The 17991-nt window shown below is 39.3% G+C and overlaps 1 protein-coding gene across 1 annotated transcript in view; it reads left to right on the top strand.

Moving 5' to 3' along the window:
- The window catches only part of LOC114616489 (growth factor receptor-bound protein 10), a 104922-nt gene that overhangs the window by 48353 nt on the left and 38578 nt on the right, over positions 1 to 17991 (top strand). Inside the window, exons 2-3 of the mRNA XM_028761941.1 lie at positions 310 to 388; positions 16428 to 16653. Of these exons, the coding sequence (XP_028617774.1) occupies positions 16451 to 16653 (203 nt within the window). The 5' untranslated portion in view covers positions 310 to 388; positions 16428 to 16450. The remainder of the gene's footprint in view (positions 1 to 309; positions 389 to 16427; positions 16654 to 17991) is intronic.

Genomic DNA, 17991 nt, shown 5'->3' with positions numbered 1-17991 from the left:
CTAGCAGTTCTAGAAAGAGTGTGTGCTCCACAGAGTGTTGATTATTGACATTCATTGCCTGAACTGAGCAGTCGACAGCTGTCCTTTTTAATTACTCTTCTGGGAATTCTAAAACAGCTTCTAACTCCCTTGACAACAGATTACAATTTGCCACGATTGGTTTGCCTTCCATAGCACTTTTTCAACTGTCACTTAAAACTATATATTTAAAGAAGAAGAAGAAATTGGAAGGGGAAAAAGGACTGAGCACGAGGAGCCAGGCAGATGTGATGCCTCCCTTCACTCTGTTTCTTTTTTTTTTTTTTTTAGGACAAAGTGGGGCAGTCAACGTCCAAATCCGAAAACCTAGCTAAGTCTGGGTTTTCGCCACAACCAAGAAGCCAACCAGGTAAGAACAGACTAACTTTGCAACTACTCGAAAACTTCATAGTTATCTTTGGTATGTATCCATGAGATTCCAGGATCCCCTATAGATAAAAAAAATATATATATGAAGGTGACTGAATCTTTATTACAAAGTGTACTAAACCCAAAACCTGTGCTCATCCTCCCGTGCACTGCACATCACTGCGACAATGCTTATCTTTCCTGATAAAGTATGACGTTGTTGGAACACCTGTCACACTGTGTTGTTTAAGGAGGCAGTGACACAGAAAGAAACCTGTGTGTTTAATACGATTGGAATTTTTCCAAGTGTTTCTGATCTGTGCTTGGTTGAACCTGTAATTGTAAATCCTAGGGATACAGAAACCCAGTTGTATATTCCTGGCATTAATAGAGTAAAACTCTAGCATCTTCATTTTCTCTTAAATTCAAAAGATCTAACATACGTAGAACTATATATTTTCTTTTTTTAAGACTTATTTACTACATATATAAACATTTATATATAATATATAATATATAACATATAATATATATATATATATATATTATATATATATATATATATATGAGTGTTCTATTTGTATGCCTTCATAACAGAAGAGGGCATCAGATCCCATTGTAGATGGTCATGAGCTACCATGTGGTTGCTGAGAATTGAACTCAGGATCCCTGGAAGAACAGGCACTGCTCTTAACCACTGAGCCATCTCTCCAGCCCTATATATTTTCTCTGAATGAGCAAACTTCATTGAGTCAAAGGTTAAATTCTATTTTGTGTGAGTTATCTGGGATTCAGCTCTCACTGGATTCTGCATAAAGACAACTTGCCATTGCCTATTGAAGTCCCTCTCCAGGAGATCCTCTCTTTTACTTTCGGGTCCTTTTACCCTGGGAACTGCTGAGTTTTCTATCGAGTAACTCCACAGCAAAATCCAGTGCATTTGGGCCTTTTCGTGTTTTCAGCTATGCTAGTTTTGCATGTATATACTATTTGGATGAGAGATATAGTCTCTCTTCCTTTTTTTCATTCCTTCTATACTGTTGGATTTTTAAGAGCATCACTGTGCAGAGGAAGGAAATGTCTCTAAATGAATATGAAATTAATTTGCTAAATTAGATCTAATAAATGGAAACTTTCATCAAGAATAAAGAATCTGATCCTGTCATGAAACTGGAGGAATGGGCACATGGCCCATTGTTGGGCTGCTGGTAAGTGTAAGTCCAAGAAGTCACAGAGTTTTGAGCTGGTAGGAGTTAAAGTAATCATATATTTTTAATTGTTTCTTGAAAAAGAAAATGACATTTAGCAAAAAATAAATGCTGAGGTATACCATGTAATCAAATAAGTGTTTTCTCAAGCATTAGGCAGCTCATAAAAGAGGCATTGTCTGTGGTAGACAACACAGGTTCATACTTCAGAACATTTTCAAATAATAAGTATAGTATGTTTGATATAAGATATAGATATAAGATATAAATATAATATAAATAAAAGAGGACATGTTTGTTAGGACAGGTTTGAATTTTAACTCAGGACAGCCTACCACTGACAAATGATCTCATTGAAGTTGAGATATTCCAGGCCTTATCTGGAATTCTCAAGAGCTCCTCTCTTATCCTTCGTCCATTCTGCCTTTATACATTCTACTCTCAACTACTCATAGACAGTAGGTAGAGTTGGCTTCCTGTGAGTTCTTGCTTCTCTTACGGGGTAGCAGCCAGTGAACTCCGATGTGTCATAGCACCTGAAAGGGATTCAAAGGGAAAGGATCATGTTTTCATATGAAATTCAACTGCCTATTTCCCTCAGACTTGTAGCCTTTAAGCACACCTGTGACATTGGCTTCCCTTAGTCCTCCTCTTCACATAGCATGTAAAACCAGAAAAACCAAAGAGAACCAAAGAAAGGCCTGGTAGTGTAGCCACAGAACCAACAAGAACAAATAGAGATTAGTCCAAAGTAATGAAGCCAATGAAGGTCTAAAGGGAAGAAATAGATGTTCTAACATACAAGGAGACTGATAACCACTTTGGGCACAACAAATGTCAGATAATTTGATTTAGTTTCAAAGGACTGAGAGAAAGGTAACTGTCTAGAATTTTATACCAACGTATCCTTTCTTGTAGGGCACAATGAAACTTTTCCAAGCAATTCTTTAGAAAACAAGTTACTGGCAAGCTTTGTTGAAAGGATTCATGAAGGGAAACATAAGTGAGTGGTAGAGCCCTTGCTAATCAGGCACATTCCCTGGGTTTGATTTCTCCTATTGAAAAAGGTTATCAAAAGTGCTACTTCAGGAAAGGGGAATAGGAGTATTGAGGGGAACATGGCAAGCAGGAAACAATGCAGTGGAGAGAGGGTAGTGTGGTATTGTTAGTGCAATGCCATGCAAATGGTTGAAACAGGGCAAAGTGAGTACCATGTACTCAGATTTTGGAAGTCTTTAATGAGTATGAGTCATACCTGAAGGAGAATCTAGTTAGGAGAAATAAAATGAGGAATGACTTGTGAAAAGGTAAACTTGATTATGCATTTGAAAATATTAAATGCAGCTAAAAGTTGATTATACTTACTAAAAGAACATATATATTTATAGTTCCTAAGCAAAAAAGAAATGTGAGAATATTTTTTTCTTAAAAAATCAACACCATATAGAAAAAGAAGAAAAAAATAAGACAGTAACAGAAAAATGAAGTCATACAGAACATACAAGATAGCAGGGTAAATCCAAGCATATCCATAACAGTATTCACAGACTCACATTCAAGATTCACCCTTCAGATGATCTAGATTCTTCTCTAAACCTGTGTAACTTTTTTGAAAAGTTGACCATATATGGAAAGTTGCAGTAAATTTTAAGCAATCCATTTCATGAAAGCCTCGTTCTTTGACCTACTATGATTAAATCAAATGTCAAAACAAAGCACGTAACATATTTGTAGAAACTTTAAAACCCTTATTTTGCTCATGGCCTACACAAGAAATCATGCTGGAAATGCCAGTTATTTAGAATGGAGTGAACATGAGGGTACAGCAGTGAGAAAGTGTGTCTACACACTGCTCAAGTGTTGTGTAGAACCTAACTTCTATGTTCCAAAGAAAAGGATTACTGAAGCTAGAAAAGCATATATAGAATAAGTCTGAGCAATTTCAAAGAAAACAATTACAAAAGTTAAAATAGGAACTCATTGAAATAAAAATAGATCAATAGACAATGAAAGCAAAGCTAGTCTTTTGTGTTAACAAATAATTAGAAAGTTATATCACAGCACACAGACTTGTTTGAAAGCAAACCATATTAGTAGCAGCTTAGAGTTTTAGAAGAAAATTTTGAGCCATGAATGTGAAAATATAGATAAATGATTGCAACCATCTAAAAGCATATGTGCTCTTGAAATAGACAATTCTTTGTGTATGTGTGGTGTTGGATAGTGGATCCCTATGGCCCCAGGCATACTAGGCAAGTGCTCTGCCACTGAGCTGAAACCTAACACCAGAAACAGAGAACTCTTAAATAGCTCTAGAGGAACAGGAACCAGTGATCAAGACTCTTCCTTCAATAATACCTAAAGAGTTTGCAGATAAATATTACAAAATTTTGAAGGAACACATATTGTCTGTCTATACAGACTGTTTCAGAGAGATATAGGCATAAGAACTCTCCTACTCGGAGCATATTTATAAGTATACTTGAAATAGTACTGGAAGCCACAATTATAGGCCTGTTTCACATTTTAGCACTCTTTAAAATCTAAATAACTCACTAATTAATCAAATTCTTTAGTTTAGTCTTTAGAAGTATTACACTCAAGTTGGGGCTAACTACTCAAGGTGGTTTATTGTCATAACTTAGGGATGGATATAGAGAACATGTTACAATATTAAAGAAAAAATGAAAGAAGTCTGTCCTTTATTTGAATAACAGGAATAAACTAGAAGTGAGTGTCTTCACACTTTCAGGTTAAGACATTCTGTAACTACAGAACAGTGCATGTATATGTGCATTTCTGTATAAATAAGCCAAATGATACAAGACACTAAATGGTACTTCAGCCCCCTCTCCGATGGTTGGGGCAAGAATGCATGTAACATGCATCGTAATATTTTCTTCTGTCAAAAAAGCAAGAGAGAGAGAGAGAGAGAGAGAGAGAGAGAGAGAGAGAGAGAGAGACATACTTTAGTTCTTATGAATAGAAAAGACAATGTCATATAGATAGGCAGCAAAGAGTCTGTACAGGCAGTTTGTAGAAACATCAAGCGTGCTGTCTTCCTTCTGACTCTGGACACTCATTTCACACAAAAACTAAGGAAACCAACTGAGTGGAATCAAGGAAGCCGATGCTCTGAGGGAGGTTTCGGGGAATACAAGGTCACAGTCCCTCTTTCAAGTGTGTCCAAGTGCAATGTTCATCTTCCCTCTTGGCACACATACAGCACTTGAGAGTCTGTGGCGAGCAGTCCTGGGGTGTACAGCTCTCTGGCAGCATGGTACAGAAGCTGTTCTCTTCCTGGGAGAAAGTGGATCAGTTTGTCTCCAGGCAAGCACGAACCCCCACAGGAGCCTTCAGGGTGCCTTCTTAGTGCTTTCCCCAAACTTCCATCCTCTTGTCCCCACATTCCACACCCAGAACCACATTCAGTATATGAGGTTCTTGGGATATTTGGCTGACTAGGACCAAGACACTATGTTTTTCCTTCTTGCTTCCTTAATTTCTGATACCAACTGTAGGATTAAAAATTTGTGGGACCCAGAGTTGTCAGTTCCGTACAAGGGACCTAATGTATAGAATAAAAGATTAGCTGTGCCTTTCCTTGACCTCTTACTTCTCTCTGGCAAAGAGGATTTGTCGTTCCTGTTTGGTTATCTCATTCCTAACATAAGCTGCTTATTTTTATGTAGCAGTTGCTAAAAACACTCCATGTATTTCTTAGCTGCACCAACAGAAAGGGCCACAGTTTACTTCTAAAATGGCTCATATTCTAATACTTAAAACTATTCTAACAATTTCTAAGAAAAACCTCTTTCTTATGGAAAAATGTATAAAATTAAATTTATCATTCTAGCCATGTTGAGTGTATAATTCAGTGTTGTACAACCATCATCAATATCTATTTCCAAGACTTTCTTAGCACTCCAGCAGAAACTCTGAGTCAATTAAGCAATAAATCCTCCTTCCTCTTAAAACATCTAGTTTATGTGCTCTCTAGTTCATGTGCTGACTTTCTGAAGCTTAAGGTTTGTCTATGTTAGCTTATTTTATAGCCTCATATATTTTATTACTAAATAATATTCTGGTATGTTGACCTCCATTCTTCTGTAGAGAGATGATTATTTAATTTGCTTCCACCTTTGACTCTTGTGTCCATTAGCATGTGAATGTCTAAATCTCTAGATTTCAAGTCTCATGGGCATACATATACTTAAGGGTGGAATTGCCAGAATTATCCTCGCTTCTTTTCTAATGCCTAACACTTTTGTTAGAGTCAGGATGTTAAAAAGTGGGAGACTCATCTCTAGTTCTTTTCCCACCAAATTTCTAGTGTCTACATTCCTTCTGAATTATGAAAAATTAAATAGTTCTTGCCATACCAGATAATGACACTTGTGCATCATGGTGACTGTGCTAGTATCAGATAGCATGAGGAATTATAAAGTCTTAGCTTTGACATGATTTCTTGGCTGTCTTCTACTTGTATGTTTCTGTGACTTCTCTGTTCTAACAAATAAGTTCTAGAAGCTAGTGAGAACTTGTGATTCATGTCTCAGGTCATCAGACCCATCTCGCAGTCCTATGAGGTACAATTGTTACTAGGGCCATACTTATAGGAAGGGAACAGGCCAGACTTAGGAGCAATGTCCAGACCACACCATTTGTGAGTGCCTGAGTTAGACTTGAACCCAGGCTGGTAAGCTCCATTCTCTGAACCTTCTGTCCCTCTGTTCTTTCTGGCCTCCATGTTGGAACTTGTTCCTTATCTGAGTCCACTACTGTTTGCCATCCTTTTTTATTCTTGGTATTTTTCTGTGGCTCACAGTAAGATTTTGACCATGGGCTTCTTCAAAGCATCAAAGAAGATGCCTCCATCCCTACTGTCATCTCTGCACAGTGAACAATGGCATCCCCATAACTGTGCCACTCCCCTCATTCCCACTTTTAAGATCATTTATCTTCATAGGGAAGATGGGGACAAACAGGCAATGAGGAGTTTGCCTTTGTCTTCGATTAGTGTCATGCAAGCAGCCAAACTCTTCCTCCTGGTCCCTATTTGGAGCAAAACTGAAAAAAAAAAGTTGTCATCCTTTGCCATTTCTCAAGTTTTAGCTATTCTTGGCCTTGCTCTGCCAGTTCACACCACTCTTTTGCCTAGTCAGTCAGAGCAGGAAGCCGGCTGATCAAAGTGAGCTGAAGCTATAAACCCCTAAAGCCCCAGTGATGAGATTCCTCCAGTAAGGCTGCACCTCCCAAAGGTTCTGTTACTCTCCAAATGGTATAACCATCTGGGGACCATGTAGGAGGCATTTCTCTTTTAAATGACCATAGTTTATTTGTTAGTCTCCATTGGGGTAATTGAATGACTCGGCCCCATTTCTTGACCTGGAAAAAAGAAGTAGAAATGATGACTTGACTGGTTTGGTAGAAATATTAGAAATAGCTAGAAAAATAGCCTGACCTGTGACATGTGCCACATAGACATGGAATCTTGTAGGCACTGAGAAAATGACAGCTCAGTTTTGTCCTTGTCATTACTAATTGCAAGCTTTCAGAGAAGGGCAGAAATAAAAAAGTAACATTTTTCCCTATCTGCATCTAATTTATGAGGTCTACATGGAACTTGGTCTATCAGGATACATGTCTGTCACACTCTGACTCAGAGAGCCTTTGCTACTGAATCCCTCCTTTAAGAACATGCTGCTTAGGGTCATGTATTTATTTTTCATAACATAAAAACTATTATGAAAAGAGCAAGCATTCACTTAGTGACTGTCATAATCCCTTCAGACTGCTAAAAGCCAGTCCCACAGCTTAGGTGGTATATAGGTAACAGAGGTGGACTGCACTCACCTCTACAGACTAGAAGTCCAAGATGGAGGCCTCTGCAGATGCAGCACCTTTCTCATTGCTGCCGTCTGGCTGTGTTTGCAGCTTGTTGGAGGGGCAAATGTGCCTAATTCTATTTCTAACACAAAACCCTCCTGACCCGATCACTTACCAGAAGTCCCACCCACCAGCACCATGGAAGTTGGCTCTAGTACCTAGAGTTTCAAGACCTACAAATATTCAGACTTTAGCAGGAACTCAGTTCTACTATTCCCTGAGCCCAGCCCTAGAAAGTGCGATTCATACCTCCAGGTACATTCCAAGAACATGTTTTCACCCACAGAATCCCAAGTAGTCCTGCACTTAGGGCGTATTAGGAGATAGCTCTGGGTATTCCATTCTACCCAACCCTGGTCTTAACCTGCTGTGCTGGTGCCACTGCAGTCTAGTCTTTGTCCTGGAAGCCAGCTTTTGTCTCCTGGGCTTTTTGGTTCTGGGCTCTCCTGGGATGGCTTTCAGCCTCTGATGCCTTAGCACCGAGGCTCTTCTGAGAGCCAAGTGCCCTTTCTACAACTGCCTGGCCTGTAAACAGAGGTGGCGTCAACTTCTCTCTCTTAAGCACTGAGCAGACCCATGCTGAGAGGAGTGCTGGCCTCTGGAGTGTGTTTATAGATTAAGAACTTCACTCTGCCAAGAATCCCTTCATCTGAGGATACAAGCCTGCTGTACCTTCCCACTTCCCCCTAAGCTGAAACCAAAAAAACATCCCTTCTTGAGCCGACCCCTTTCAGTCAGGAGTCCATGCTCACATTCCTACAAGACATACTACTCCCTGACAGGTGTCACTTAAACTGGAGCAGGTTTTAACTTTATAGATGGAATTACTTTTCCAAAAGTTGTTTAAAAAAAGAAACAATTTTCATATTCTTCCCTGCTACTTTATATTTAGCACTCTAACCCTTTTCCAATGCTTGTTGGGTAAGTCTTCATTATGTTTGGTGGCAGGGTTTTCTTTTTTTTTAACTGACATAAGTATTACACATATTTATAGGTACTATGTGATATTTTAGTACATGTATACATTGTATAATATTCAAGTCAGGATAAACATTCTTTTCAAATAATTACTCTTTGTGGTAAACATTTAAAAATACAAAATGCTTTATGAATAGTATAGAGACATGGAGCTTGTCTATTTTATTAACATCTGTGTCCCAGTACCTTAAATGAGGTTGGATAGGTAGTTTGTACTCACTTAAATATGTGTTGAATGAGGCAGCATTAGATAGGTGAATAGATTTTTGAATTTATGGAGTTAAGTTCTTGAGTGTACAGTGTTTCTATTTAATATGATGATAAACCTTAGTGTCACATTTGGTTTTAAAACATTGACTCTTTGAGAGCCCAATACCCATGAGTGACAGGCTTTTGGACCATAACCTTGAGTTTCCTTTTTGGAGTCCAGTGTTCTTAGACTAATATTTTCGGGTTGATGGAAAATGGGAACCTTCTAAAGTGACAAGTTATTTATGTAGTTTCTTGTAGCCAGGCTTCTTCTGATTTATGATGTAATAGAAAAAGTAGGAATTGAAATTAGAAGGGTGAAGAGAAACAGTTTAAATTGGTAAAGAAGACTTGAAAGATACAGTCTATCTTTGGTCCTTTTGGAATGTTATTTTGTAGATTACGCACACATTCAAGGTATCTTCTAAAAGTAAAAATAGAAATTGCATGACTGTATCTGTGCTTTTAAAATGTAATTTGCAGTTCAGGTCTTTGGTTCTCATTTGGCAGGCTGAAACATTTCAGTAGTGGAAAATTCCTTTTCTGTGTTGTACGGGTCTTTGGTGTAGACTCCAAGTCACCTTAAAGAACTGGGAAGGAGACTTAGTAACGTCCAGGTGCTTCCTTGAACACTGTGGGAGGATACTGTAAAACCCAAGGAAGGACACTTTACTATGGGACACTTACTGAACACTGGATGCCAGTTCTTTAGTTTTAATGAATGGAATCATTGAGTAAAATAAGTAGCTTTCCTTATTTTTAAATGGAATTATTGTACAGTTCCCTGAAACATAGTTTTAAAAATAAATCTCATAGAAACCAAAGTACAAACCAATTAATCATTTTTTTTTACTGTTTTGTTGCTGTTGTTGTTGTTGTTTTTAGAAAGTGGAGATAGTTTATAGTTGCACAGCCACCAAGATATCTAGCTTCAACTTTGATTTGTCCTAGACTTTAGCCTATGGGACTAGCTGCCCCCAGGGTATTGTGGGCCCCCAAGTGTCTGTAAGAGTAGACAAACTTTCTGTTTATTGTAGTTCTATTTATTGAGGCTCTATTGGCTATAGAGCTTTGCACACACCTTTATAATGTGACCATGTTGAACAACTGCTTCCTGCCACTATCCTGAGTAGTGACCCAACATTATTTTTATAGTGAAGATTCACTTTTCTGAGGAAGAGGACCCCATACTAACTGTAACTTATTTAAGAAACAGACAGCATTTCTGTGCCCCCTTAACAAGTCAGTGCTCTCAGTACAACCTGGAGAGGCTCCCCCACAAAGACAGTCGCAGACTCCCTTCAGCATCCTTACTATTTGCTGAGACTTCTTTGCCTTAGGGTTTTTCCTGTTCCTGTTTTGTCTCCTGACTCAGGTATCTCCTTCTTTACTTTAAATTGATTTTCTCAAGGATGCCCCATGACATTTCTCCCTGGCCACACTGGTGTCACCACTGTGCACCTGAGGCCATTCTGAAGTCTGACTTGCATGAGTCCAGCCCTGTGATGGCCATCATGGGCAACATCCCTGCCTGTCTTGCCTCAATCTAGTCATGGAATAAGGCATGTTTGAGTGGGCAATGCTGGGCAAGTTGAGGAAAAAAAGTAGGGAAAGTGGCTCTCGGTTGGGGATAAAGTGATTCTTAGAGGTTTGCTCCTCTCAAGGATTAAGTGCACAGGGGCTAGTATCAAAAACCTCCAGAACAGGTGAGCTCTGGACTATGAACATAAGGCTAGAGCAGGCTTCTATGTATGAAGTCTGAGCATGGAACATTGCTTCATTCTGGCAGAGGCCTACCCAAGTAAAGCAGTAAGACTGGGATTTTAATTGGCCATGTTTGAAGATATCTAAAAGTCTAAAGTTTAAAATTGCTTTATTTTTTCAGTTTTTTTTAATGTAGAAATAGTTAGAGCCATGTGTGGTCATACATGCTTGTATTCCAAACACTTGGGATACTGAAATAGATAGCCAGACCATGTCTCAAAAAAACAAAGCAAAAGTAGTCATATTGGTGTGTAGTCAGTACTAGGGTCTAGCCACAGAACTCTTCTCCAGGTGCAACTCTGAACTCACAAATACCAACTCTTACTCTCTGGCCCTAGACTCTAGCCACCTCAAACACTGTCTTCATTTTCTTTCTGGATATGTAGTGTTTTTCATTTTTACACATAGACTTCAACATCTCACAGAAACTAAAAGCTACAGATACTTGTGTTTCAAGTGCAAATGGTGTTGGGTTTGCATACAACATAGGAACACTTCTTCATATATGTTACTACTTAATTATTTATAACACCTAAATCTATAGAACTAATATAGGCTATACTGCATTGCTTTAGAAGGGTGGCAAAAATCATCTGCTAATATTTAATATAGATATATAGATATTGTTCCCCCAAATATTTTTACTCTGTGATTGCTTGAATCCATGGATATATGAAATCTTAAAAGGACACAAATAATACTTTCATTTACTTTTTAAAAAAATTAACTATAGAAAAGCTAGAGTGGATCTTAACATCTTTCATCTAGTTATTAAATATGCTTAATAATAAAATATTAGTGAATTATCACTTCTCATTGTAACATTTCTTACATATTTAATTGATTGATTTCTAAGTCATTGTTTTTAGCTTCAAGTGTATTTTGAAAAAATGTTGATATTCATTTCTGTCTTTAAGCCTTTTTAGCAATTACCACAAAATGACAAATCAGAAAACACAAATAAAGTAGCATATATACTGATTTGTAATTGAGTTTTTAAAAGACTTTACAAAAACAGAAGGTGCTTAGAGAAGAAGATCCTCGTGTTGGGATGACAAGGGGTAACATGTTCAGTTAGCAACGTGCTGTCACCAATTCTGGTCACACACTTAATCAGAAAGACCAAATACATGCTGTGTCTCTGACTCTGACTTAAGTCCAGGAAAATGGCAGCAAAAATTTGGTCCAAAATGAAGAATCAGAAATTTCTCTGGTAGACAGAAATACTGTAATTCTTCCTTCCCAGAGATTCAGTCATTAAGTCACATAGACACACAAGCTTGCCTACAACTCTTCATTTCCCAACAGATGTACAGCAAGAGCAAAAACAAGGAAGGCACTGAGTGTTCACAGGCGGGGGGGGGGCTTCCTATGAAGATTGGGCCACCACAATAGATACATCATATATGCATAATGCAAGTGTCTTTAAGGAGACAAAATAATTTAGTAAAGAAAACCCAGAACCACCGTTAATCTCCAGTTTGCGTAAAAAAGACACTAGATGGTGCTGTGAACCAAGAAGTGTATTATTTGTTAAGGTGCTAAGGTACGTGCGCCTGAGCGGCCGGGAAGGGAGATCCTCCTCTGCCAGCACCTCTCCGCTCTCCTTACCCTTTCCAGATCAGCACACCTCACTTGGCTTGTGAGAGATATTTGCCAGTCATGGCTTATGAACCAAATGAGAATTTATTTAACTAGATTTACATGTATTTCCAAACAAAACTAGCCTTGAGTTTGTTAATGACAGTGAAGCAAGAAGAGATGTGAATTTGAGATCAGATGACTTCAAATATTTGGGGCAAAGTCCATGCCCAGTTAAGACTTGGCTCTTTAGGGAAGGGGACAGCTACTAAGATTTTGATTTGACAGCCATGTTTGTCAGAAAACACATTCTTACAAATTCACTGGAGGTGAAATTGTCTATATAAGGTCACTTTTCTTTTCTTTCCTAGTGTCCTTTCTGAAGCAGTGCCCTTGTGGAACCTGTTCTATCAGATTAGTGTTGAGGAGACAATCAAAGCAGAGCAGTGAGCCTCCTTCCACTTCTGCTCACTGGCAGAAAGCTTTTTCCCAATGGGTTATTATAGCTCTGTTCAGATTCATGGGGCTACAAAACAGTTTAGCAGTTGACTACACAGATTTTAAAAAAAAGCACACAAGGTCCTCACTGAGGAAAATATAAGCTTATAGAAAATTTACAAGAACCAAATGTGAGGCTGGTGAAATAGGTCAGTAGGAAAGGCACCTCCAAGCATGACAACCTGAGTTCAATCCCAGACCCACATTGTAATTAGAAGGAGAGAACTAACAAGTTGTCCTCTATTCTCCACCCAACTGCTGTGATTCACACCTTGCCATAAATAAATACATATAATTTTCTTAAAAAGAACTAATACAATTTTAGTATGTCTTACTCCAGTAATTTAAAAAAAAATTAGTGTAGACCCTTAAGAATCAGCTGTTTAAAAATGGTTTAGAAGATTTCATTTTTAGTCTACATTAGAATTTTAGGAACTTCAAGTAAAGTCTTAGTATTTTTTTTAAAAAATCCAAACATTTAAATTATCATTGTCCTCATAGGACATATTAAGTTGGGTTTTGAGTAAACCATTTTAGAACTTTGAGACTTTACTTTCATTCTGACAGCTCTGAAAAGCTTGAAGGTTTGAAGAATCTGGGTATAGTAGCTATATTTGATTGGCGAAGATTGTAACCTGGTAACTGGATGTTATCGGATTAGCCTGGTATCCTTTCAAAGTCCACCCAATACAATATATTCAGATGAAGAAATCACCCACTTCAGAGGAGAGAACAGCAATCTGGACACGTGTTGTCTCTTCTAGAATCCATCTGCTTTATATGAATAATATTTGAATAGTATCAGAATTGCTTTGTCTTTGGTTTTACTACAGAGAACCAACCCAGGAATTTACCTGTTTCCAAAAAAAGAAATAGGACAGGAGACACCAGGGACTGCCACCAGGGGTCGGCACAGCCAAAGACTACAGCAAGCCCAGGGAAAAATAACCATGAATGTTAATCTGCCAGCACGAACCAAGCCATTTCGTTTTCTCAGAGGCTGGGAGCGCTGTCGGACCAGGAACCGTGTTGCCAGTGGGTTTCTCTAGGGCTAGAGCAGTAGAAATAGGACTTGGTGTCTTACAAGGCTCTTTCCTGTCTAAACACTTAGGGAGTAGCTCTGCATTGAGCGAAACTTGGTTCACAAGGGGTTCTTTCAGTCAAAGAATGGGCCCTGGCCTGAGCCCCCCCCCACACACACACACACACACTCACTCTTTAGTATAGTAGAATTTGTGTTTCACCCAGTGTTGCTTCTTAAATGATCTATCAACATAGAAATGCTTACTTGTGAGTTGAAGCATGTGTCAGGAGGCACATATTCTGGAACTCTCCTAATAGTGCCAGACTTGTGACCCTTAGTGTAACTTCTGTTCCCACTGTGGTCTTCTCCTTAGCCATCTTCTGATTGCCTCCTTTCATAAGTGGGCTAAAGGCTGCTCTACTTCTATTCTGGTGAGGCCTTTAAGAGGCATGTCCCTTCAAAAGATGACAGAACCTGAAAGTGTAACCCCTACTTGCCCTACTGGAGACTTAGATTGTTGTTACTCAGGCAGCTCCTAGTTGGGCAAGTGCTCTGCTATGACCCTCAGCAATCCCCTTTATGATATCTTAGTGTTTTAGTCATTTTTAATTACCAATTCAGCACTTTTGTCCATTTAATAGATGACTATAAGGTTAATATGTGATCACTCAGAACCTGTGCTGTATCAAGATCTTCTTCCTCCTCCATCCCTTATCTATATATAGTTCCTAGATTTTATTACCAATCTGAATGCTTGTATGCACCTAACTGCTTCTCTCTTGGGCCCACAGCCCACTGTTCCCTCCTTGTCAGCATCTCTTGCACATGGTCTCTGCTCTTATTCCAGCAGTGACTACACCAGTTAGAAAGTTAGGGCCCATCACCACTCTTTTCAGCAACCTGCTACCTTGTCTCTCCTAAGGATCTTGGAACCTGAACTGCCTAGATGTACCATGGGTCACTTCCGCTATTCAGCTTCCATCATCAGGGTCTCTCTTACAGCTACAAGCCAGGGCCAGCCAATGTTCTTCTGCTTCTGCCTATATATTCCCATAATTGTGCTCTGTTCCTTCACCCACCGAGAGGTACTACTCCTTGAAAGATACAGTTTTTTTCCATTTCTCACATCATGCCAGGTATTCTCTAGTGGGTTTTAGTATCTTTTGTTGTCACATCCTTTAGTCTTAAGAAACAAGAGACACAAAGAAAGGCTACATTGTAATGTTGAAGAACAAAATCCTGGTGCACATACATTCTAAACAAGCATACTATCACAGAATTACTGGCCCAGCTAGATCAAGAAAGATCCTTGAGCCCATTTGTTGTTCATAGTACAGGTCAAACACACATCTAAATTTATTTTCAAATCCAAGATGCTCCCTACTGCTTGTTTTCTGGGGGGGCGGGGGAGCGCGTAACTTCATTCCTTAAACATGCTTCCTTAGATAATAGACCAATTGCCTGTTTGTGTTGCTTTTCAAAAAAAAAAAAAAGTCAAATGGAGCTGCTTATTTTGTATCAGACTCTATTATAAAACTGGTTACATCTGACTTTACCCTCAGAGTCCCCTAGGAGATGGATATATTGCTAACTCTGTATTAGACTTTAAGAGACTTTGAACAGAAACCACCAGTCTGTTGTCCTGGGCATGGAGGCTGTAGGAGCAATCTGGGCATGACAAGCGGGTTCAAAATGCATTCTCTTATTTCTTTCTATACTTTGGAGGCCTTGACCTCTATATGAGAGTGAGTATCTTACATTTTGTGATAGTCTCGTGTGGGGTTTAAGGGTCACACCTGGCCGTCTCCTACAACTTGTGAAGTGCTATGATACAGTCAGCTTGGGTCACTTCTTACCCTATTTTTAAGTTGACAGCTTTAGGAAACACCTTCACAGCCAACTTCTGTTATTCTGGCTCTTGCCATCTTTCCACCCCTTTTTCCTCAGTGTTCTCTTAAGAACAAGAATTGTATTACAGATGTATCTGCAGGGACTGAGCACCCCATGATTAGTTGTTCTCTATATTTTGTCTCGTTCAGCTTTCTGTAATTGTTTCCATTTGTTGCAAGGAGGTGAGAGCTACAGTTATCTGTGGTGTAAGGATGAGTAGACTCCAGTTAGACATCATGCTGCTTTAGTAAAGTGATACCAAAAACCTCCTCCAGTATCCATGACCTCACTGGCACTGGGAAAGTGGGCAGGTTTCCAGTACTGGCCTTAAGTCAAATCAGAGAAGTCATTGGTTGCCACCAAGATAGGGGTGCCACTATTGCACTGTTAATATCTTGCCATGCTGGTCATCATTGTGATTCATGGGTATTATAGCTGGGTAGGACAGTTGGTCACCTTCTTCCCTTAGTAGCTTTTATAGCACCTTTTGGTATTATGAAAGCTAATCCTCTGGAAAGAGACTTTCAAGTCAGATCCAGCTTGAGTATACCAGGTCTTATGTCTAAACTTCATGGTATCTTTAGCAATAGGGACTTATCTTCAACTTCCAGAAGGCAATCAAGAGCAGCTGCAATAGCTATATTGTTCTGAAGATGTCTTGGATACCCCCGACGAACAATCTAAAAGGAGATTTTTCATGCCTCATACTGGAGTTTTTATTTGATAATATATAGTGTTTTCGGGAAGCATTGTCATTCCAAGTGGGATGACTTCATTTTGAACTATACATGTACTATGTATACACACATTCTTAACATGTATTGTATATAGCTAATATGATTTGATAGTATTTTTAAAATACTGTTTCATTGGGGTCCTGATACCCAAAGATAACTATTTTGGTGGAACTCTACACCCTCACTGACATTTTTTTCTTCTCTTGCCTTTTTTATATACAGAGCATGGTCTTGGGCTTCGAGTGATGAACAACGATAATAACTCATCCGTGGAAAGCCTTAACTCAGCTTGCAACATGCAGTCTGATACTGATACTGCGCCACTTCTTGAGAATGGCCAGGATGCCAGCAACCAGGGAGCAGCGGCTGCCAGCTCCCGGGGACAGCCACAGGCGTCCCCAAGGCAGAAAATGCAACGCTCGCAGCCTGTGCACATTCTTCCTCTCAGGTGGGCCAGAACACGTGCTGTCTGCACAGACAGTGCACTCTGCTCTCCAAATGGTGATGGGCAGTGACTGTAAAGTCAAGTTAGATGAGTTTCTTCTCTTAATAGTAGCTACAGTTGTCACTCTATAATCTTGAGGAAACTGATGCACAATCCTAAAGCTGAAACACAGTCCTGACTCACACACATAGACACACACACACCGTTTACTGTAGTTCTCCCTACACATACATAACAATGATGAATTTTGGCTTACAAATTAGACACTATAATATGTACAACAATAATTAATAGTACAACAGAACAATTATAACACTCATGAAGTCACGTTGAGTGGCTCCTATCCTTCCTGTTGTGATAGTGAGATGACATGAAGTGGTAAGATGGAAAGAAGCAAGTGGGATATGTGTTGTGATACACTAGGTTGCTGCTGACTATCTGGGGGTATACTGTCAGAATTTTCAAGTCATGCTTCTGCCAGCTGACCTCAAAGAACTAAAAGTGCAGCTCTCAGTGGCCCTGGGTATGCTGTGTAGCATTTTAGCTTTTAGTGTGAACTTTGCTGCCTGGCTTAGCATCTACACCTTTTCCTGAGCTCCTGATTCCCAGCAGATACCATAACCATGCTCCAAGTTCATGTTCCTCAGAGTAGGGTCTATAGACCAGCTGCAATGTCCTCCAGGACCTACTCAAAAATATATAGTTCCTAACCACCATCGTGGTTCTGTTTTGGCCTTATCCATAGGGGACTGAACAGAAAAGCATATCTGTGTTAGCAAAAGAAGAGTACTGGTACCTTGAGGGAGCTTCTTGGGAGGTGGCAGATCTCTGAGCTGAGTTCATGATAATAAGAAAGTAGAAGATTGGAGAGTGGAGGCAAGGAGCAGATTTTAAAGACTTCTGTACTTTTCCCAGCAACTGGGCAGAGAAAAGTTTAGAACATATAAGAAAGGATACATTTTGGTTTAGGTAGTACAATTCTGAATTTGAGAGTTATAAGGCAGGGGGGAGAGAGCAACATAGCTGCAGAGTATGCACCCTGACATTAAAGCCATGTGAAGAGCCTACAGACCTGAAAGTGATGGGGCCCTCAATATGAAGAAGGGTGAAGTTAGGTGATGGCACTGCAGAACAAGAAGCAGTCACGCTCTGCGAGTACATGACTTTTATGTGGAGTTAGAGAGCACAGAAGAATAAGACAGTGGCTGATTTTGTGTTGAATAAAAGCAAGCAACATACTTAAGAGTATTAAGGAGATAATAGTAATTTTGTTGAGGGGAAGATAAAGAGCCCCGTAGTCATCTCTGGTTTATGAAACCAAGCTGAGGAAGGCAGCTCTTG

Source organism: Grammomys surdaster, unplaced genomic scaffold (genome assembly GCF_004785775.1).
Source record: "Grammomys surdaster isolate TR1022 unplaced genomic scaffold, NIH_TR_1.0 332313, whole genome shotgun sequence".
In the NCBI taxonomy this organism is placed as follows: Eukaryota; Metazoa; Chordata; class Mammalia; order Rodentia; family Muridae; genus Grammomys; species Grammomys surdaster.
The sequence above is the reverse complement of the archived record's forward strand: the minus strand, read 5'-3'. Positions and strand labels throughout refer to the sequence as shown.